The sequence below is a fragment of the Chiroxiphia lanceolata genome, chromosome 3 (assembly GCF_009829145.1).
Source record: "Chiroxiphia lanceolata isolate bChiLan1 chromosome 3, bChiLan1.pri, whole genome shotgun sequence".
Classification (NCBI taxonomy): Eukaryota; Metazoa; Chordata; class Aves; order Passeriformes; family Pipridae; genus Chiroxiphia; species Chiroxiphia lanceolata.
The window spans coordinates 15,436,224-15,459,508 of NC_045639.1; the positions used below are offsets into that span (position 1 = coordinate 15,436,224).

Sequence of the window (23,285 nt, forward strand, 5' to 3'; positions counted from 1 at the left end):
ATCTTCCCCGAGTGTTTATACTCTGATTTTTCTATTTAACTTTGCAGCAGTGTTTTTCCCTGCTGTAATTATCAGTCTGAGAGTTCCTAATGCTCCCAGTCTGCCAGACAGCTCTGCAGTGTGATGGCTTTTCCTTCCCTCTGTGGTGATACCAGGTGGTCTAGTTGCAGTTGGGATTTGGATAAGACTTTAAAATGCTGTTATGTTTAAAACAATATTCGATATATGGGAGGTGAGTTACACAGCCTGAAAACTTGCCTCTTCTCAGCAGGAATTATATAATTGGACCTCTATAACAGAAGTGTTACAGTGGGTTACAACTTGTGAACATAGAGCTTAAACTTTCCATCAGGTCACGGTGGGCTGGCACATATGGGAGCAGTGAAGTGATCTCTTCACCTCATCCCACCTTGAAGAGGTTTGGGCTCGGTGATCCTTCCACCTGCGTTTACAGAGTGGTGTTGCTCTGTTAATACACTGCTGATCGTATGTGCAAGGATTTTTTTCTTGCTTTCAGGTTTTAGTAATCTTGTTGAGCTTTCTGGTGCCTTCTTTGCTCTTTGCAGAACTCGCTTTTATGTTGGCCTGAGCTGATTTAGAGATAGCACTCCTTTTGCCCAGTGAGATGAGACCCTTGTTAAATTACACATATCCTGAACTTACACATGAAAACCTATGTCATTAACATTACCCATTTATCTCCACACCACAGGTTTTGGAATGACCACACCAGCAACTGTGGCTGGAAAGGTATTCCTCATCGTTTATGGCCTTTTTGGGTGTGCTGGGACTATCCTTTTCTTCAACCTCTTCTTGGAGCGCATTATCTCCCTCCTGGCATTTATCATGAAGGCGTGCCACGAGAGACAGCTGCGAAGAAGTGGTCTCCTACCTCCCAACTTCCGAAGGGGGCCAGCTATGTCAGGGGTGGGCAGCCTCGTGGGCTGGAAGCCATCCGTTTACCATGTGTTGCTGATTCTGGGAATATTTGCTATTACCCTTTCCTGCTGCGCCTCCGCAATGTACACGGCGGTGGAAGGATGGAACTACGTTGATTCCTTGTACTATTGCTTTGTCACGTTCAGCACCATCGGCTTTGGAGATTTGGTAAGCAGCCAGAACGCTGCATACCAAAATCAGGGATTATACAGATTCGGAAACTTTGTATTTATATTTATGGGGGTATGTTGCATATACTCTCTTTTTAATGTCATTTCGATTGTAATCAAGCAAGTTTTGAACTGGGTGTTGAAAAAATTCGAATGCAGATGTTGCCCAAAGTGCCATAAATCAAGTACCCGCCTCAGCCGTCGCAACGCCATCACCCCCGGAGCCCGCCTGCGTCGACATAACATCTCAGTGGACACTGATGGACAGTATGACAGTGACACCGAGGGGAGGAGGCTCTCTGGAGAGATGATCTCCATGAGGGAGCTCACGGCATCCAATAAAGTCTCCCTGGCCATTTTGCAAAAGCAGTTGTCCGAGACGGCCAACGGCTACCCGAGGAATGTTTGTATCAATACGAGACAAAACGGTTTCTCTGCAGGGGTGGGTGCTCTAGCCATCATGAACAACCGCTTGGCAGAAACGAGTGATTCTAGGTAGAGTTTTTGAAATTCCTTTTGTTTCTCTAATAAAAATGAAATGGTGATTAGGCTGGAATTATCATTGTAAGCTACTGGAAAGTTTTAAATTCAGACACAGCCTTGGTATTCATTCGGCGTTCAGCATTTTAGTCTCTGGGGGTTTTATAAGTTTTCTCTAATATGCGTTGAGATATTTATCATTATGTTACAATTTTCCCCTGAGGGTCTTTTGGAAGAGACTTGGATGTCTTTGATGCAGAATCTGATGCAGTTACAGAAGGATGGTGTGCATGGTTAGAATGGTGTCAAAACCAGCCTGTTCTTCAGAACAGAGCCTAAACCCAAACTCTGTGTTAAAATGCATTGTGGGCAAGTTTAGCTCCATATTCAAACATGGGATTGGTAAGGTTTGACTAAACCAGTATCTCACAGTTTGTTGAAGTCTGGATCTGGCCCTGAGCTTTGTGCTCGATGCTCTTCAGCAATTCCTCACAGCAGGAGGACATGTAGGTGACCGCTGCCACACCACCTTTAGTGTGATTGTGCTTCCCTTCAATAACCCTACTGACTTCAACAGCAGAGGATTGAATGGGCTGGATTCCCCTCATACAAATGATGGGGTTTAGCCAGTCATGTCTGAAAGACTGCCTGCCACCTAACTCATAAAAGTCAGGGGGTTATCAAGGACCGTATCAAAGTGTGCAAAACTATTCCTGCCTACTGAATAACTGGAAACAGGCAATTGTCATCTTCAGTACTGACTTCATGTAATGCAAGAGAAGCCAGTATGCACCTCTGGTGTCAAATGTTTGCATCACCACTGAAATGCTTATTTCATTACTTTCACATTAAAATAAGTCACTAAAATGAACGCAGGCTCTCTGTTGTCCTAAATTTGCATCTTTTGCTTCTGCAGTATTGTTGCAGAGATTCATGCAAATTATTTCCTTGCAGTTTTTTGAGGGCTCCAGCCCTGTACTTGTTTCCCACAAATCTGACTGTGTAGGTTATACAGAAGAGCACTACTTTGGAGTTCCCCCCGAAAGCTGGCTTCCCCCAGAATGCTGATGTGAAGTCATAAATTGGCCTTTGGCTGTTGCTACCATCTTAAGGCATATTTAACCTGCACTAGCCCAAACCACTGAACAACCAGAAGCAAACCTGGTCTGGAGTGTCTAGTTTAGCATAACAAATGGGTGCAGAGGAATTACTGCGAATCTCTTTCAAAATACATGCACAGCTCTGGATCATTTCTCTAAATTCTCTCTGCTATGCTATGAAGGTAATAAAAAGGCTTCTGCTGATTCCAGGCAAGAAACAAAACTGAAGCTTGTATTCTGAGACACAGTGACCTGCTCTTGGAAACTTCTTTTGAAGTTGTAGGCAAGACCATGAGTAACTAGGTTGGTCACTGAATAAATTGAAGAAGCTGATGAAAACAAACTGGGAATATTAGAAATTTTTGAAAATATTTCCATGAAGTTTCATATAGATATTTTACTCTGTTGTTTACTTACTTTGCTTTGTCTGGGTTTGGGGTAGCCATCATTTCTGCTTTCCTTTAAATTTGTAGTGGTGCAAAATGTTTTGGAATTTAACCTTGGAAAACTAACTTTTAATTTGAGGTTTTGCACACTTGAGCCAGTTTTGCACACTTGAGCCTGCCAGCTGAAGTATGGCAATGATTGTATCTTTCTCCTCACGAAAAGGAATCAGAGCAGCAGATAAACCATCACACATGGATCTGTATCACACTCTAAATGTAGTCACAGCTTTTGTCAAGATGCATTTGGCCAGAAACAGGCAGTGTTCTGTTTCTACCTGACACAGATTCACACTTAAGATTATGTGGTATAGCAGAGTCCACATTCAAGAGGCAGGAGCTTTCTTGATGGTAGGGAGACTCCCCAAGGTCCACGCACCAGAGTGCGTTCCTGTCTGTGCACTTGTGCTCTTTGAAGAAGCAGGAAGAGTTCGAAGTCTTTCATGATCCTAATTTGAAGCCCACTGAAGGATAAATTTAAGCAGGCTGTGTAGGGACAGGTCATGGTCTGGAGAAGTCTCAAAGACTGGCTGCAGAAGCTGAAAGACCCCTTTCAGGGAGGCGCCGTCCAGAGACACAGGGGACATCTTTGGAAACAGCAGAGGCGGGGAACCAAAAGAATGAAAATTTGTTTTTTTCCCTTGGGATTACTCCTACAGGTAAATAACTATGATGGTTTATGTGTTTGTTAATTAAAAGTGTGAATGGGACCCCTCTCTCTTTCTGCAGCTAGACTCTCAGGGTTGTGTCTTGGTACATTTGCCATCATGAGGACTATTACTCATTAGAAGGGGCCCCACTCTGTGAAGTGTTGTATAAATCAAGGCAGATGGGCTCCATCCCAAAGGACTTAGGAGTTTGAATAGATAGGACCCCAAGCCACAGCAGAATTTGTTATTTTGCTCATAAAAACATGTTCAAATGCATTAACATCCTCTGAGCTGAAGAGCTCTGTGGGGAAAAATTTGCAAATTAAGGTGGGGGTTTTTTCAGTAAGTTGTTTTTAAAGGATAAATATAACCATAATTAGGGTCCTGTTTAAATGTTTGTAAATTGTTGTCAAACTACCTATTCCTGCCTGGGAAATACGGTGATGTAATATGAAATTGTACATACCTCTTCTGTACTTTTTCTGCATCTAGGCAAAGGCAGTCTGTTATAACATGATTTAAATGTTTCCGAGTCTGTCTGGTACCATTGTTTACAGTGGTGCCTTTGCAGGACCCTTTGCAGTTCCTGTTGACCCCAGGGGAAGTTGGACCAGGTCCTACAGCTGGGCTTCTCAAGGGATTTGAGCATCTAATTGCTGCTCTATGCACTTAGGTCTAATGTTTATTTATTCCCAGGATCCTTGATACACTCCATTCTGCTTCTCCTTAGCCTCAGAGGCATATAAAGTGCATGCCCAGTTGTTTACCAGTGCCCCTATTTCTTGCAGTGCACATATCCCTAGAAGCTCAGCCACAGGGACCCCCAGTTCGTATCTAAGCCCTGTAAAAATCCCCAACCCCATCTGGCTCAGCAAAGCCAGTTTATGAGAGGGTCAGAGCAAAGTTACTGACTGGGTCTCACTGGGAAGCATCTGACAAAGGGTGGCCTTACAGTTCCCTCATATTCAGTGGCTGAAGTATTTTTCAAGGATGCATGAAAACCAAGCTCCAAGTCTCTACTCTTTAGCCTGCTAACACTACCTGGGCACCCATCACCCGTGTGCATGAGTACCTGAGCCAAGAGGACATAGGAGATTTGAGATCAGTCATTCGTAGTCCCTTGTGCTCTTCCTTTAGCATTTTTCTTAATGACAATTCCTCTTTAAACTTGCCAGACATGGGCACCTAACTCCTCTTTGATTGTGCATGGTCCAGCTCGGGATTCCCTGGGGCAACCTGCTCCTTTTGTGAAGTAACCCCTAAACATGCACCAATTGCACCAAGTGCAATTCCTCCTGGTATTTCGTTTTCACAGACAGAGCAGATACCAGCAATACCTGGACACAGGCTGAAGCACAAGAAATCAGAAGGAAACTGAAGGAACAGAGTGGGACAGTGAAAGCACACTGCACTAGATTGCACTTTCTTTTCAGGTAATTTGGGAGTTGTATTACATTCTTGAAATTTTTTTTTTCTAGGTTTTATTTTTGGATAGCCTTGAAAGAATGCAATTAACTTAGGATTTAAAAGTTCATCTTCCCTGATACAACCCCCTCAGCCTCCCCCTGCAGAACAGCAGCAGTGACTCCTAGCTGGCACAGACCAAGACATCCCAGTTGCCTGCTAAGAAGTTGTACAGGCAGTGCAGACCTGAGCTCAGACCCCATGCCCCAGATTAGTCTTTTGCTGCCTGAGCCCAGGGAAGAGCATTCAGGAGCAGCAGAAAGCTACTGGACTTGGGACTTCTCTGTGAGCCAGCCCTTAGTGAGAACAATGATGGCACAGGTGTGAGCTGGTCAGACAAAGGAGATACCAAGTTCACCTGGCACACGTGCTAATACCTTGCAGATGAAAATTAAAATTTACGTGAAAATTAATGAGGGACAATGATGAAGCAGCATCTTCTCTTTCCCCTTGAGCTCAGGGCAGAACAATGACAAGGAATAGTTTCTTGTGAAACCTGTAGCATTTGGCAAGTCACTACATTTACTTCTTGGGGTTTGTCTTCCCTGTTTGTGTCTTGGACAAAGTTTGGAGTCACACTGAGATGTCATCTGTTTCTCTTTGGTTTCTTCTCATCTGCAAAGCACAGTTCTCATTTTGTGCAAAAAATATAGATTTTTTTTATTTGCTTGCAATAAGGAAGGACGTCCTTCGGACCATATAGGTGTTCAGAGAAGTAATCTCAGTGACCTCAGCCGCACATGGAAGTTTCTGAAGGACGAGGCTGCAGTTTGCCTGTCTCCCTGCAGAAGAAGCATTGCACAAGTAACTCCCATTACTGCTAGCAAGACATATAAATGTTCTTTAGGCAGTGGTTGGGGCCATGCAGCAGGAGGCACAACTGAAAATGCAAGATGGGTATTTGTGCATCTTTGCTATGTACCTGCTAGTTGGCAGCCCAATTAGGAGCTCTGATTGCAACCAGAATTACTGGTGGAAGACAGGAGAGGTGTAAGAATCACACCAAAGCTCTCTATGACCATGGTGTCCCAGCACTGCTTCAGCCCTGGCCCTGAGTCTTTTCTCTTCCCCAGCTTTCTGTGGGTGAAAATTTGGGTATATTATGACCATTTACCCATATTTCAGTCATGTCTTAGCTTGCTACTGAAAGAAAGACTTATAGTAGTAGTGGAGGTCATATAGCCAAGTATGTAGGCAGAGTATAAACCTGATTGCCTATGTGGGATGAATTTATAATTATATGAAAATTAGCTGTAGCAATGAGACCGTTCTCACTTCTTAGTATTTTTCCAGCCTTTAACTTGAAAAATATTCAGTGACAAATCATTGCAACGAATGTTCGGAGCTAATCTAAACAAAACCGTATTTTGCTGATCGCTAGCAAATCTGTGGGTATGGCTTCTGCTCTAATTGGATTACTAATGTGCCTTTCCAAACCAATACACATTTGCAATGCTATATTTAAATAATACAATAAATGCTATGTTACATAATAACTTCAATTAGGGCAAATTAATACTTGACTCACACAAAATAACTAATGAACTGTGCATTGCTCATTGTACAACCAATATGCAATTTCTTTTTTTGTGTGTGAATATGTCCATATTTGAGCTCAAATTCTGCTTTCATGAATGCTAGGGAAACAGAAACTACATTGTAGAAAATAATAGGCAATTCCACTGAGACTCCACAAAGGATATGCATATTAGTACATACACAGTAAGTGGTTCATTATGCATGATAAATATGTTGTACAGCAACAGCACTGAGGAAGGACTACTTCAGTTTACACAGCCACAGTCTGTGGCTACCAATAAAGACACATGCCTTTTTTCTTTCTCTTTTTGTTTATTAAATAGGTAACATCCACCCTGTAATTAGAATAAGACTTTAAACCATCAAAAAGAAAATGCGATTGCCCTAAAGTTTGCATAGCCAAAAAGAGGTGTAAAGTCAGATCCAGGTGTGTCCCAGACAGCTCCCAAGCCCAGACTCAGCATGGGATGCAGGTAGGTTTAAAATTGTGTAATGTCATCATCCCATGTGTTTTCAGGATTGGGCTCTCCAGCAGGTGGTGCTTTATCAAACAGTCTTAAGAAATACGAAGGTGTTCCTTTTATACTTTGCAAGATGTAACAGTACTTTTTGAAGCCAGTGAGTCAATGCAAAAGTAATGCTTTTATAACATACAATAAACAATGAGAAAAAATTACTGCTATTTCTGACTGTGCAAATCAAACAGCCAAGTTTTCTCAACGGGTATAATTTCCTATTCCATGCAAGTAAAATTATGTCCAGAAAATTTTTGCTTGTGCTAACATCAATAGACTGCACAGGCAGTGCAACGATTCACTTCCAATTTTGTTGTAAAACCTCAGTATCTGAAAGCACATCTGAAAATGGTTTGCAGATTGTTGGAGGTGGGGAGGGATTGTGTGTGTAAACACTGTTTATTTACAAAAATAAAAAGTACTATTCTACATATACAAACACATTTTTAGCTCACTGGAATACTACCTTGTTGGGTACTCTCTGCAAAAATATTAGTTCCAAAGTTCCAGCCGATTTCAGTTATTCAAGTCTCAAGATACATGCGCAAAAAACATTCCTGTTTATTTTATTTCTTTTTAAAAGAGCACAGCTTGGTAGGTATCTTTAACTGAGCTGGCGTTACTGTTTCCTATTACAAGCCTCAGTAGTTTTACTTCTGCAGTTTATTTCAATGGTTTTGGTATTTGCTCACTTCTGCATTGAATTATAAAACAGTGATCAGTTCTGTGCTGTTTTCTGGTTGGCATCTCTTTCCTTTTTGTATTAATTACAAATAGATGAAATATTGACACCAGCAAAATATCCAGCAGATGTTCCCAGACACACCAAAATTAGTCACTCTCATGAATATTTTTCTTTTAAAAATTTTTTTGTAAAATCTAAATCCTGAGTATAAATTGTGTATCATGGTTGAAATTAGTAAACAATATTTTTCCTACCGACAGAAATCCAGTGAAATATGCTAAAGATTAAGTTTTATGTAAAAAGACTTTCCTGTTTCATTTGCCCATTTCATCTAATTTTTTTCAAATTCTTAGCCAGAAGTATGTAAATCTCATTTGGAAAATGTCCTGTGCTGTACATTAATTCCTATGAATAGAGCTTCTAAAGGGATTAAAACCGAGCCTGCCTGACTGCTGCAAACAGAATTGCATGTATAAACCTTCAAAACCTTAAATATTTGTACCTGTTTGGCAATTGCAAACCAAGGGCATGCTAATGTAATTCCAGTTCAGGCAAAGAAATGTAAATCATGGGGTTCTACTTGCTGCTAACCACTTCTATCAAAAAGACCTCGAGTACACAGCTACAGCATCAAGGGTAATGTACTGACTCTTGATACTCAAAGATGTTCCTTCGTAGGTTGGTTTGGTGACTGGGAGTTGGCACTGGGGTGGTTAAAGCAGTTTGGCTGGGTGATGCTGGTAGTCCCTTTTGTTGTGCCTCGGGAGGTGTTTGCCATCACCCCAGTCTGCTGCTGCTCCTAAGGTCAGTCCCTGTCTTTAGGAATCGCACACACCTGCCCCTGCCCCTGCCCTTGAATCAGGGACAGCAGCTGTGCTGTTTGAATTACCAACATACAAAAATACAGGGAAAGGCAAAAAGAAAAAAGGGAAAAAGAAGACTGACATTGTATTGAGCCTCTCTTGAGAAGCACAGCGAAGTGCTGTGTGTATAGCCTGTGCTGGACTGTTTCTGGCCACCTTTGAACCCTGGGTTGTTCCTGGAACTGGAGTGTTTGGGATGCAGGTGCAGTTATCAACTCATTTTACATTCCCCCCTGCATCAGCAAAGCAGTAATCCTCCTGTGATCCTACTTTCCTCATAAAATGGATAGATTTGTTTAGACTTTCGTAGGATGACAGAATATATAAATATTGCAAGATGAATCAATTACCAAAGGCTGGTTATATCTGCTAAGAGCTCTTTATCAGTAAAAAAAAGGGAAAATTGTCTTACCATCCTACAAGTATAGTGAAGCAACAGAAGTGGTGCTCTGAACAGAAAGTAAGGTGCTAAAATATACAATTGGGCCCCAAAGCTCAGGCATGCACCACAAAATTACAATAGCATTCTTTTCCAATGCTCAATGCACCTGTACCTTGGGGAAAAGCCTGGGTTTCTGCCAGCACCAGGGCAGGCAAGGCTTATATTTTCTTCACCTATATGAAAGCAAAATGTATTTGAGGCCATGCCTTGGTCTGCATAGCACTCAGGGATGGAGTTGCCAATGTCCACAAGTTTAAGCATGTCCATGGTCCAGAGACCATGAATAATGGTCCAGTCTCCAGCAGAAAATGGATCTGCCTCGAGGTGTCTGTCATTTTTGGAGAGGAGTTGAATGTCATGGCAATCCACAGCTGCCTCCTCTGGCCAAGTTTCCCCTGGTGTGGGATCCATCCCACTGCCAGCCCCTGTGATTGTACTGCCAGGAGACCAGTGCAAATCATCAGCAGTGTGCTCATATCCCTGCCTTCTTAATGGACTAAAAACGTTGGAAAATAGATAATTTTCTATTTTAATGATCGAAAGAATGTTGCCCATTATTCGCAGCCTATGCACAGGATGTCATGATTTTCAATTTTCCTGCACTGATCGCTCAGTCCATTTGACAGCTGACCTTCAAGTGGTCATGGCTTTTCGAAAAAAAAAAGAAACAAAAAACCCAAATAAAAAAACCAAACACCCAATACCAACATACCAGAAAAGCGAAATAATCCGAAATGAGGCGGTAAGGATCTCATATGCAAAAGCTGTGAGCAGAGCTGCCACTGTCCACAGCAGCCAGACACTTCTCCAGCAGTGGGAGAAGCTTGGGTTCAGGAGAGCATCAGCTGGGTGGTTGGGGTGCTGGACATTGCCCTGCAAGCAGCTGCAGCACTTGCTGAACCAGTTTCTGCTACTGTCTTTACACTGCTAGGGGCATTTCTCATCACTGGTACTGAAATCAGAGGATGGCAGCAAATCTTACACAAGCTTTTTACTGCTACTGTTGCATATGGGTGTTAGCCAGAGACATTTGTAACAACCAAAAGGAATTTCAGCTGAGCATTGGTCAGAAAAAATAACATGTTGCCAGCCAGAAACAGTTGCAGCAGGTTCCAGTGCCCAGCATCACTCAGCATTCTCCCAAAGAGTTGAACTATACAGAGATTACCTAAATAAGCCAAAAGAGGTGATATGCTCTAAGAAGCAAGTGCTGCTGTTGCCTGAATCTGGAGTAACTCAGTTGAATTGCAGGTAATAAATAGCCCAATTAAACAGATGTAATGACTTTTAAATGCCTGCTAGAAGTCAAAAGGAGATGGATGCATTTTTCCAGCACAATTTCAGTTGTGTTTATCAAGTCAAGTGGTAAAATGAAGAACCGTAAGTTCCTGTAAATTGGTGATTAGAAAACATAGATTTTTTACTCTCTTTCAGATGATGCTTCCTGGCAGAACATTAAACTGGAATAAATTTCAAGATTGAAATCTGTTTAAACAAGTGGCAATTTTTAAAATGCTTTAATTCTGGGTTGACAGGAACTTTGCCTCCAACACATACCGTAATTGTGAGTGCTCTTGATGAATCAGTCCCATTTTTTGTGTCAGCTCAGGATTTTTCCACTATAAAATCTTTGAATGAAGAGGACTAAAAGCCATATACAAAGCCAATTAGATACAGATCACATTTCTGCTGGTACATTATATACAATTTACAAACAAAAATGGGTATTTTGGGCTTGGCACCCCTTCATTCACAGAAGCATGGTTATGGACCTAGGAGGCAGAGACAGCTGATGTGCAGCCACATTACAAAGCAGTGCAGAGGTACTGGGGAAGGATTCTTAGAGCTAGTGGTTAATGACACTGTGGAAGAACCCACTGATGGTGTTTGGGGAACCTTACTGTGTGTTTTTAATGCTGTCATACATGGTCAAGTATGAATTCTGTACATCTGGGAGGATGTCAAATTCCAGGTGACATTTGGAATGTTGCAATTAAGTTATTACAAAGACTTTTGAAATAAACAGGAGAAAAAAAAATGTTGCCTGGGATGTATATGTGAGTACTGTTTTTTTTCTGAGCATGGAGAGTAGGAGGTGAGGCAGAAGCCCCTCCTGGCTGAGAGATTCCCTTGTAAATGTATGGCCTGGAGACCTCAGAGCCATAAGGGGAGACCCCAGAACTCCACAGATGCTGACTAAACTGTGTGTGGTCAAACAGAGCCAGGCAGGATAATAACTGGTGTGATGTGCTTCTAATGTACAGGATGATCACCTGTTAAATTTTGCAGCTGAGTTAAATTTTGCCTTTGCTTTACAATAAAGGAGAGAGCAGATGGAAACTGTTTGCTCTGTAAACAGTTATAAGGAACTCATGATATATCCCCTCTCCACAGCTTCCATTCAAATCAATAGGATCCATCTGTCCAAGGTATTAAGATAAATCCTGGAAATTTTGGTATTGACTAGAAAGGCCCTTACAAGATCAATCACACAACAAACAGATAAATGTCACTGCACCAAACACTGAGGCTTGCTAATCCTGCTAGATAACATAGACCCAAAGTGCAAACCTTTCTGGTTTGTAAACCCAGCTAAAGCCCCTGTTGCTGTCCCCAGTTCCTCAGCTAATAAAAACAAGCCCTGGAGAGAGCTGGTGCTGGGCACATGCTCTGGAGGGCACCTGCTGCACCTGCTGCTGCTGGGACACCCCAGCCAGTCACACAACCTGCAGGGGCTGCTTTGACAGCCTTTCTTGCCAAAACACACATAACTTATTTTTCTGGCAGAAAGGATAAGGGCTGAAGAGTTGCAGCCACCAGAAGTTATGCTGGGCCCAGCAGCGAAGGGGAAAGGGAAGACATTGGCTGTCTAGCACTGATTCCACTGATGTTAGGTGTCCTCAAAAATGCTGTGCTGGGAGTCCAATTCCCCTGGGATTTATTCAGGACCTCCCATGTTCAAAGAAGTTAAGATTTTGGAATATTTTAATTTCTTCAAAATTCCAACCATAAAGTTCTCCATCATAGGGTATGGGGGGAAAATTCTACTAATTTGGTAAATACTCATATTTTCTGCAAATACTTTTTTTTTTTTTTTAAGTAACAATTACACTTTCTACACCTCTCCATTTTGATGTAACTGTTCTGGCACCTTACTGGTTTGCAAACGTATCCTTTCCTGGGCAACCACCAGGAACCACCACTACATCAGCTCATTTCCTGATGGGAAAACAAGAGGCACTGAGCTCTGCTCTCCAAGAAGGCAGCAAAGAAATTGAGGGGAAGAGCAAACTCACCTGGATGAACAGCACCAGCAGCTCCCACAGTTGCTCTCAAGGTCTCTCAAGGGCCTCATCCTGGTGTAAACAAAAGGCCACTGAGAAAGCATCCAGCCTTGGTGTGTAGCAGGAGGTGGGAGAAGGCAACCAGCTTTCTGGGAGACAACTGCCACTGTGTCTGCTGCTGGTTGTATCTGCTGCCCTCAGGTCTGGGCTGGCTCACTCAGACCCTTGGTGGCCCCTCTGGGAGCAGATGTGGGGATGCCAGTACCCAGCCAGAGCATATGTCTGCCTACAGGCCCCCCAAAACCCTCTCCAGAGGCAGGAGGGTAAAAATAGCCCTTACTCCAATTTATTGCAAGGAGAATTCAGCCCTCTCATAATGGTTGCATTTATATCTGTTTATGTTTACATTATGCTACACTACTAGGTGTTTACTGAGATGATGGGGCTGCCTCAAATTCCCAAATGTGTCCGTGGGATTTTATCACATGCATGTGCTGGTACCGGCTGATTGTTCAGGCTGTCTGCCAGCATGTCACCACTGTGCCACACTGGCTTCCCCCTTTTCCAGCATACCCTACAATGGGCACATGTGCATTTCTGACACCTCCATCCTGCTCCCACCTAACTATGTGACAAAAGGTGTGGTCTTAATTTGGAGAGAAGCAAGTGTGCTGGACAGGGCCCTGCACAAGGGCTGGTGTGTACATGGTGAGGCAGTTACAGGTGATTCATTAGACCCCGTGCAGTGGGATTTGGGGTTTAATCATGTATTAGGTGTTTCAGTGGTTCCAGCCACCAAGCTACAAACTTCACTGAGTTAAGATGACTGTTGCTGGATTTTCCTGGGACTGAGTTTCATTGTCCTTCCGTCTCCAGTGGGCATCTGATCACGCACAAAGAAACACACTGTAACACCTTGGAGTGTCACACCTTGGAGGTGCTGGAGCAAGTCCAGAAGCTGGTGGCAACAAAGCTGGCGAAGGGTCTAGAGGGTAAGTCCTGTGAGAAGAAGCTGACGGAGCTGGAGTTGTTTAGCCTGGAGTAAAGAAGACTCAGGGGTGACCTTATCACTCTCTACCACTCCCTGAAAGGAGGTTGCAGCCAGGTGCAGATTGGCCTCTTCTCCCAGGCAACCAGCAACAGCCTGACAGGACATAACCTCATGTTGTGCCAGGGGAGGTTCAGATCGGACATCAGGAGGAATTTCTTCACAGGAAGGGTTGTGAAACATTGGAATGGACTGCCCAGGGAGGTGGTGGAGTCACCATCTCTGGAAGTGTTCAAGAAATGACTGGATGTGGCACTTATTGCCATGGTCTAGTTGACAAGGTGGTGATTGGTCAAAAGTTGGACTTGATGATCTCAGAGGTCTTTTCCAACCTAACTGTTTCTATGACTCTGTGATTGTCTTTATACCCGTATCCTAAAAGTACATTTTGTGCAACTATTAGATTTATGTAGGAAGATTACATAAAGGTTAAAATCCACCTCACCCTGGTCATGTAACCAGTTATTTTGGTGGAAATGACGCTATTTAAATGAGTGATCCAAAAAAGGTTTCACCTGAAATACCCTTGAAATGTGCTATAGAAGTCATTAAAGCCCTCACCATGCCCTCTGTTTGTCTCTTTGCTTTTATCCAGTTTAATTGGTCTCTTACCCCATTTATTCCTCTGTCTGCTTCCAGATCTTCCGTTTCCTTCCCACTGCTTTATTCCCCCAAACTAATTCAAAAGCTGTGTGTGAACTCGTGACCTGCTGAAATCGGTGACAAAACTTCCTTGGCTGAGCTGATCACCACACAGGTTCTAAAAATAAATCACACCCTCGCATTGGCACTAAATGTCCCTGTTCCCCTCCACTCTGCAGGCGATTCCTTTGGAGGATGAAATACCATCACTGGGGGTAATTGAAAACAGTTCATATCCTGTTAGGATTACAGGTTTAAAAATCTAAGTGCCAGGAAAACGAGGGGTTTGCAGTTTTTGTAGGAAACAAACTCCCACAAGAAACATATAACTTAATTTTGCTGTCAGATGTTCCCACAGACTCCTCTTGAAAGTCAACCGAAGCTGTATTTCTGTGCCTCAAACCAGTGTTTAAAAAAAAAATTAAGATTTATATTTAGATTGTCACCCTCCAGTCATTCAAAATGGTTCATGTGGGAAGTTTTTAATGCTGTGATCAAACCCTTTATTTTGGAATTTATTGGCATTTGAGTGTCACAGCAATACCACTGCATTGGCTTGGAGCCTGCTGGTCCTCCTGCAACCCATGAGATCTTGCACAGACTTAAGGTCCCTCTCCAGGAGAGAGGTCATCTGCTGTGCCCCCAGATGGACAAGTGAGCACTTGAGAGAGACTCTCATGAAAAAGATGTTAGGAGTCACCAAAATCGAGAAGAGTTGGCCTCAAGACTCACCTCCTCAGAGTTACAAACTGCTTTTCCTCACAGTGTTATTTTGTTTTATTGTAACCTTAGCCAGCAGAAGCTGCAGCAACATATTTGCATGCCTTGGGACAGATGTTCTTGCAGGGAAGTCTTTTTTCCTGTGCGGTCCCCTGCATGAAAACTTCTTTTTACCTCTAACACACACATCATGTCGACATCAAGAGAGATGGCTTCCTGAGTGATTCAGCCCTGGAGCAGTGGCAAACGACTGGGGACACTTTCTCTTTAAGCATATTTGCAGAACTAGGAGAGGAAGCCCCCCTCCCTCACCCCGACAGCTGCGGGTGGATGTGTGTTGGGCAAAGTTTTATGCCCATATATCCATCATCACCTAAATGTCAATCAGTTGGCAAAATACTGCAAAATACTCTCCCTTCTTATGCTCCTGGTGAACCAGAGAAATTAATGGATCTAGTGCATCCGTAACTAATGTGCTTGGGTTTGCTGTGCTAAGAGTGGCCATCTAGTTGCTCCTCTTTGCTTTCAGTATGGTTTATCTCCTACCATGTATTACACTGAGGGCAGGCATGTGCACTAGAGGCAATTGGATACTGATAGACCAGTTCTGTGCCGTTCTTCAGCTCTTCTGTCTCCTAACAAGATAAACCCTCCACCCTTGCTGAGCCACAGACCAGTGGTCATCCTTACCCCTTCCTGGAGAAACTGTATGGGACAAGTGACTCCAGGTTTCTGCTCTTTCACTAGGAAATATGTGGGCATTTGATAGTGTCTTCCCAGGGAGGAATTTCTACTAACCTGTGATGTCCAGGAAAGAAAAACTGTTGAGCCTAACACACTACTGCAGCTTCATGATGTAGCAAAATAAATGATTAAATCAATGGAGGGACCAAACCCAAGAAGACTCCTCTGGGATAACATGAAGGGGTCCCTTTGCTCTATCCACATGCCTTGGGCTCTCCCCAGCTCACTCCTGCCTGGTCAGACAGGGTCTGAATTCTTCTCCTGCACTCCTGGCCAGAGATTCATCCATGCCAGGAGCTGCAACAACTCCCTGTCTCATTACATCAACTGCATTTGCAATGCAAAATCAAACCAATTCATCTGAATTATACAGGGAGAGAAACACTCATTACTGAAATCTGATGGTAAAAACCATCAGCATTCGAAAAGGAACAAGTCAATACTGGATGAGACTGTTCATACCCATATAATCATGTTGAATCTTTACTCTTGGCTCTTCATGACTACAAGTAAAATCTTGATTTGTACCAAGATTTATTTTTATCCTTCATCTTTCAAAATGCAGGTACAATTACACAACCTCTCATGAGCATCATCTGTGTTGTTACTGAAGAGGTGATATAGCCCTATGTAGATCTAATAGATGATGATAAATGTTAGCATTATCCTTGAGATCTGCAAGTTCATTTAAGCAGAAATTACCTTATATTAAAAATCGTTATAGGCAGTCAGAAGCTGTATGCACAGCCCTTTAGCGAAAAAAGTGAACCATCAAGAATAACTTTTTAGTCACTGTTTCCATCTGAAGTGCAATTACCTTTTTTCTAAACCCTCAATAACGAGAAGCCTGTGAATGAATCAGATACTCCATCTTTGCTCCCTTCTGTCGCTGGTTCTTCTACTGCTGGTGATTTCCAAGCATCTCATGACCAGCTGTAAGCTTATCCACGAGCCTTTGAATGAGAAGTTTTTGGCATCCTCATCTCGTATACATTATTTGATGGTCTCAAGTCTTTCCTAGCCTAAACGATTCTGTGATTCTATACACAGAGCCTCAGACACTAGAGAGTCAAGGACTTGTCCATCACAACATGGGAGACCAGTACAGGAATTAACAGCAGACCCTTGAGCCCCAGACCAGTGTTGTAGGCAGCACATTTTTCTATGTGGTTTCTTCTGAAGATGCTCAGGGTCCCAACCCCACAAATCTTGAGCACCTTGGCTCCAACAGAAAAGGAAAGTATTCTGCAGTTTCTGAATTTTTCAGTAAACCAGCTCCCTTGTGCACTCGAAGGTGGTAAAATCAGACATCAGGCCACAGCACTGAGAGTATTATTATTAAAGGCAAATGAAAGAACTGAAAGCAGATGTTACCATGTAAAAAGCTGATGGGGAGAAATCATCCCATCATGCAGGTATCAGAATTAGGAAGCAGGAGTCAGAAAGCAGCTCATCTGGGTGGTATTGTAACAAAATATCCATTTATGAAAGTAGTCTAAAAAAAGCATAGCTCTAGGTTCTGAAACTGCCAGTGAAAAGACAGCTGCATCTCTCAGCAATTTTAAAAGCTATCCTAAAAATTACTTTATTTTTTGCTTTATATCTAAGTGTTAAAAAGTCAATGAGCTAACTTTTTAGAAGTTTTTTTATCACTTCTCAACCTGAATGCATTTTGACCTACATTGCATTGCTGTAAAAATATCACCTCAAAAGTGCAAGCGAAAACAACTGTGAGGGATTGTTCACTCTTTTTTGACAAAAGAGCAGAGCCAACAGAGAAATATGGAGCCACAGACTCTGCTGGAAGTCCACAGAAATATCATAAGCACTTTCTTGCTAGAGCACATCAGCTTATTTTCCAACACAAGTGGAAAAATAGCCAGTGCAAAATCCTGCCTCATATCACAGGTGCTTTTGCTTGCTTTTCTGTAGAGATGCTGATGATGGCTGCAGCCAGCACATACCATCAGAGAGGGCTCATACACACTCTGTGCATCTCCACAGCAGAAAATAGGACTTAAAACAGGCAGAGGCAGCAGCTAATGCAGGTGGGGAATAACTCCCTGTGCACAGCAATGCGTGGGATCCCTGGCATCATACACACGCCAGTGCAGGTCCTGATATTTAGACTCCCTTGAGCCAAGTGTGGGGAGACCCAGGTGTCTCTAGGGGAATTTGGGCTGCATTTGAGGGCTGTCCAGCAGACCCTTCTCCCAGGGCTGTTTCCCAGGGCTGTATCCCAGGGCACATATCCACAGAGAGGGATGGGAACACCATGAGGGGTCTCAGTGCATCAGCTGGGATGTTTTAGCCATCTCTCACCTTCCTTTCTTTCACTTTGATCAGATGTGCAGGCCACCTCAGGACTCTGAGCAGGGGAACAGGTGCCACCATCATGCCCAGGCCTCCCTGGCAAGGTGAATCCTGGGCCCCTGCATCACCTGCAGTGCCACAGGCCCCAGGCTCTTGGGGCTGGGAAGCCCAAGGGTTTTACAGACCAGCCGCAGCAACACTCAGCTCCACTGTCAGCCCTGGTGCAGCATCCAGAGTACTGCCAGCATCCATCCCATTTGCAAGCAGAAGATGGTTTGGCAGTGGTGCCCAAAGAAGCACTCCTGGATGCCCTTCAAGCAAATAAATACAAAACAACTCCAGCAGAGGAGATTCAAAAGCTGTTTTTTTAAAGAATGTAATTTTATTAAAGGGTTTTAAAGAAATTGTCTTTGCCCGACAGGACAAGAGGGGGGATAGTGGGTTGGCAGGAGCCTGGTGTTCAGGGTGACACTGCTGCTTGCAGCAACTCTTTCATAGAATCATAGATTCACAGAATCATTAAGGTTGGAAAAGACCTTTTGAGATCACCAAGTCCAAGCCTTAATTCAGCACTGCCAAGCCCACCACTCAAGCATGTCACTGAGTGCCCCATCTACATCGCTTTTAAATGCCTCCAGGGATGGTGACTCAACCACTTCCCTGGACGGGACACGGTTCCAATATTGGTCCAATACTTGACAACCCTTTTAATGAAAAAATATTTCCTAATATCCAATCTAAACCTCCTGTGGTGTAACTTGATGCCATTTCCTCTCATTCTATTCCTCTTGTACATTTCCTCTTTGCTCATCAGCCCTTTGGCTCAGCAGTGGGAACGATCCCCACATCTCCCACTCCCGATGAGAATCTGATGCCATGACATAGAGGGTCTGCACAACCTGCCAGAAGAGAAGCAACCTCCAAAAAGCAAATCATTCCAAGACACTGCTGGTACTCACAGATGTCCAGGGTCAAGAAAAAGGTTTCTCAGCATCAGAGCTGACTTTGATACGCTCAAGTCAGCACCAGTAACACTCCATACAGTCAGGAGAGGATATGTTCACGTTCACTGCATCATTCAGCACTGTCAGTCATCTTTGCTCTAAAATCTTTTAAAACTCTAGAAACTGCAGCTAGGTGTTATTAACATCAGCCCTGTATCCTCCAGTGTGTCTCTAGTGTACCCCTTTGGTGTTTAATATGACCATGAGGCAGCTCTGTGAGTGTGGGAGCTATCAGTCAGCATTTGTCATGCAGGCAGGAAACTGGTTGTGGGCACTATTAAAATACCTGCAAGGTGCATGTTGAGACTGTGAGGAAAGACTCTGAGTACAAACATTTCCCTTTTGAGTAGTGTGGTGTTCAATTCAAACCACAAAGGTTTTCCCTGCTGCAGTTAAATACCACAGTCTGTGGAATCAGCTCAGGGAGAGGGAAGTGATAGGTCCCCACGTGGATTTTTTTTCCCCCACTGCCGAGCAAATTTAGTCATTCAAATCCCAATATATTATTGATGGGAATTTCCATCTGCACAGTGCACAGAGTTGCAAACCACTAAAAATACAGGCTAGAACATCTGCTGCTCTCCCCAGAAAGGCACTGAGTGACGAGGTGAGGGTGACACTGAAATGATTTTATTTAAGGTGTTGCCACCCACAGCAGTGACTGGTTCTGCTTTGGGAGGGAAGCAAAGAGCCTGTTTCCTTTCAGGACATCAGCAAGGATGCCTGTCCACATTCATGTACTTTTCCACTGTGAACTGGATAAAACCCAACATCTTTCTGAACAGTTTTTCCAGCAACCATTTTTGACTGCTCAGTCCACTTTATAATAGGATCTGCTGACTTTTGGGGTACCTTGAAGCTGAGAACTTTTATTTCTGTTAGGCTGGTTTCTAGCTGGTCTCTCTGAAACTGCCACAAGCAGAGCCCAGCCCGGGCTTTACCACAGCTGAGCTCATGCTCTGCCATAGGGGCTCACATCCTCCTCATCACAACTTGTCCACTCTCGTGGATGTTTTTAACATGGTCTAACAAAGGGTGCAGAACAACGGGGGGGAAAATGATTTGTTTCAGAAAGCTGTCCCTAGAAACATTAATTTAATACATTCTTATCTCTATATGAATTTTTATATATTTTAAACATACATTAACTTTTCTAAGTGTTTCCTAACTTTTGGTCAAGAGTGTCAACATGAGCTAAACATGAGGAGGCATTTATATGAACTTACATAAGCACACAACATACTGCCATGCTCATATTACTGTTACATCTTAACAGGTGATTATAAATGATTTTAACAGGCCATGCAAGTTTCCTAAAATACCAAAGGTTTCCTGCCAGCTTTCCTCTCTAACCCACCCACTGGGAGAATGCAAAGGCATCTGAGGAACGGGCTAACCCCTGTGTATTAACACAGCCTTCAGGTTGCCTATTTCAAACATTATATCAAGCTTAAATTTTCCTTGATTGCATTTCTAGAAAGCTGAATTTTCAGCAGGCACAACACAGCCTGATTGTATCAAACTTTCTGCCATTTGAGTCCTGAAGGTGTTCTGCCTTCACACGTTCAAGGGCACCGATCTTTACAGCCACTTTCCTCCACAGCTGGAATTGAAAGACTTTGTTAGTGTATACATTTTTGTAAAAGGAGAAATTGGACTATTTCTGAGTGCAAACAGCTTCTGTTTGTTTGTTTGTGTGGCTTTTTTAGAGCAGCAAGTGAAGGGCATCCAAAAATCACAGTCTGTCCCTCTCCCACAGAGGACTGACTCCCTCCTTAGCATGTGCTTCCCTCATCACTGGCCTCTGTTCCCAACCAATATCTATGTTGTCACTACAGAGGGGAAGGGAAGACGAATAGAGACAGGTAACAATGAGATGGAGAGGACAGGTGATAGTCACAAAGTCTGGGAGAAACAGAGATGAGAGCGCAGTGAATACAAACGGGTCTGGCATACAGCAGCTCTCCTGGCGACTAATTAAAGACTGATGTCTAATCGAGATGCTTTCAGTGGTGGTCTCTGTGCTGACCACACACTGCTCCTCTGCAGCCAGAGCTGGACAGGGGTACTGCAGCCCCACACCACAGCCCTCAGGTTTAGGACCCCACTCAGTTTCAAAGGGCTCAGGGCTTTTGTTTTCACTACCCGAGGAAGTGAGAATTGAAACATCACCCAGACTCACAGTGACCTCATCCTGCTCTATTCAAATCGATGCAAGTTTTGTCACTAACTCACATAACAGCAAAATCAAGCAGACTGTGGTATCTGAAGTGAAAACCCTATTGTTCTCCATTTGTACCACTGCAGTTTACATAAATGCTCCTCTGGGACAGGCTCCTTCTTCCTCCCTGTTTCTCTATCCAATTCTACAGTACTAAATCCAGAGGAATTTACATTGTCCATTTGCACATGTGCATGATACACTGCAAAGCAGCACACTGTGTTTCGGGATACACTTAAGTGCATGAGACACAAAGAAGAGCATCCCTTGTTTGAGCAACCAAAGGTATCCAACACCATCACAAAGGCAGACAAGGCACTTGACTCCTGTGACCATGGGAAGGTTTTCCAAAACCACCCTGACTGATGGGTATGGAGGTTTCTCTGAGCGCCCTGTGAAATGCATTAATGGTTGCCTGTTCCCTATAGACCAGATATGTTGCAATCCATTTTCCAGACTAAATTTCCCCATTTGGATAAAGACCTCATAATGGGACTGGCCCAGAGCAGGCACAGCAGCTCTTGGAGTTCGTACCAGGCACCCTTCATGTGCCACTTTGTCCTCTTGGAAGAGCCAAAACCCAACTTTTCAGGCATTATCTGCAAATGTCAGATTACTGCGCTGGCTACCATATCCCAAAAAAACTTCTTGTTCACATAAAATATCTTAAAGCAGCCTTGATGCCTTACCTGATGTCCTTTGATAAGGGAAAGAGGAAAAGAAAGATCCTAAGGAGTGCATTACTCAGGATGCGTGGGAGGTACAGCGAAGTCTTTGGATGGTTTTATTTCCTCTCATGTGCACAGGATGAATGAGCATATAGTCACTGATGGAGACCAGTTCTCATTCTTAAAGAAAAAACAGTAAAACTGAACTTTGCAATACTAATGGGTAAGATACTCATCAGCTTCTAAAGTTTTCCAGTAAGAAAATTACACTTTTATCTACAAACTACACTCATGAGAGACATTAAACCATTGAGAACTACTAAGAGTACAACAGCATTACTGTGGATTCATGGGCCAAATCAACAGCCAGTCTAATCTCAGGGCAAAAAAAAAGCATTTACTTCATGCAGCTCTTCTAATTCACACTGAATGAGCACATCTCTTACAAGAGAGATTACAGAGAATTAATCCTGTGTCTCTCTACAGCAGAAAGATAAACAGCACTGCGGTTTTCTCATAACCAGTGTTGTATCATCACATATCATGCTTGAAATTCAGCCCCAGCAGCACAGAAAGAGGGGCTTCTTCAAGACTTCCCTTTTGGAAATTGATTTCCTTCCTGGAGTCAAAAAAAAAAAAAAAAGCCATTAAAATGCTACTGTAGGTGAAACTGTATGTCAGATGACTAGGAATAAGACTCAGGTTTGCTAGAGCCAGTTTAGCTCTGCTCCATGTGCTGTGTTACTGAACTGTGAGTGGGTTCTGCTGCAGTGGGATGGGCAGGCTCCAGCTGGGGTCCCACGGGAGCTGCAGAGCACAGGTCACCCAGTGCCTTCAGCATCAGCAGTGTTTGGGGAGGGCACACTTCCCCCTCAGAAGACCAAATATTTTAAGCAAGCTACCCAGCCATGCAAGTGTTTCACAGTGATGGTGGTCCACTGCCTGCCTGCTTAGCAAGTGCTACTCATTTTCTGGGCAAACCTCAAACAGGCATTTTTGGTCTCAGATGACCTTATTTAAATTGAAGGGAATAACCAGAACAAAATGGCAGTGGCCAAAGGACTGCTGAAATAGCATCTTCCAGAACACTTTCAGAGAAGGGACAACCTGTGCTGGGGACGAGGGCTCCCACCAGGTCCAGCAACCAGGATGCACCCAAATTGGGCCAAAGGAGGCAACGCTATGGACTCAGCACTGTCAGAACTACCCCAGGTAGCTGCTCCCAGCTGTTGCAGTCACTCTTGCCATCTCAGTCTTTCATGCCAGCATGGAGAAGCGCAAAGCTGCCTCACAGCCAGGCTATGCTATGCCATCTGTTCCAGTTGTTTGGTTTTGTGGCGCTCAGGCTACT

The 23,285-nt window shown here is 43.4% G+C and overlaps 1 protein-coding gene across 2 annotated transcripts in view; it reads left to right on the top strand.

The window, feature by feature from the left end:
- The window catches only part of KCNK12 (potassium two pore domain channel subfamily K member 12), a 28,745-nt gene extending 17,427 nt beyond the window's left edge, over positions 1–11,318 (top strand). The window contains exons 2-3 of one of the 2 annotated variants that reach the window (XM_032683372.1): positions 713–1,604; positions 5,098–11,318. In XM_032683372.1, the coding sequence (XP_032539263.1) occupies positions 713–1,604; positions 5,098–5,134 (929 nt within the window). In that variant the 3' untranslated portion in view covers positions 5,135–11,318. Of the gene's footprint in view, positions 1–712 lie in introns of both variants that reach the window. The other variant, XM_032683373.1, reaches the window with a different exon arrangement.
- The last annotated feature ends 11,967 nt before the right edge of the window (positions 11,319–23,285 follow it).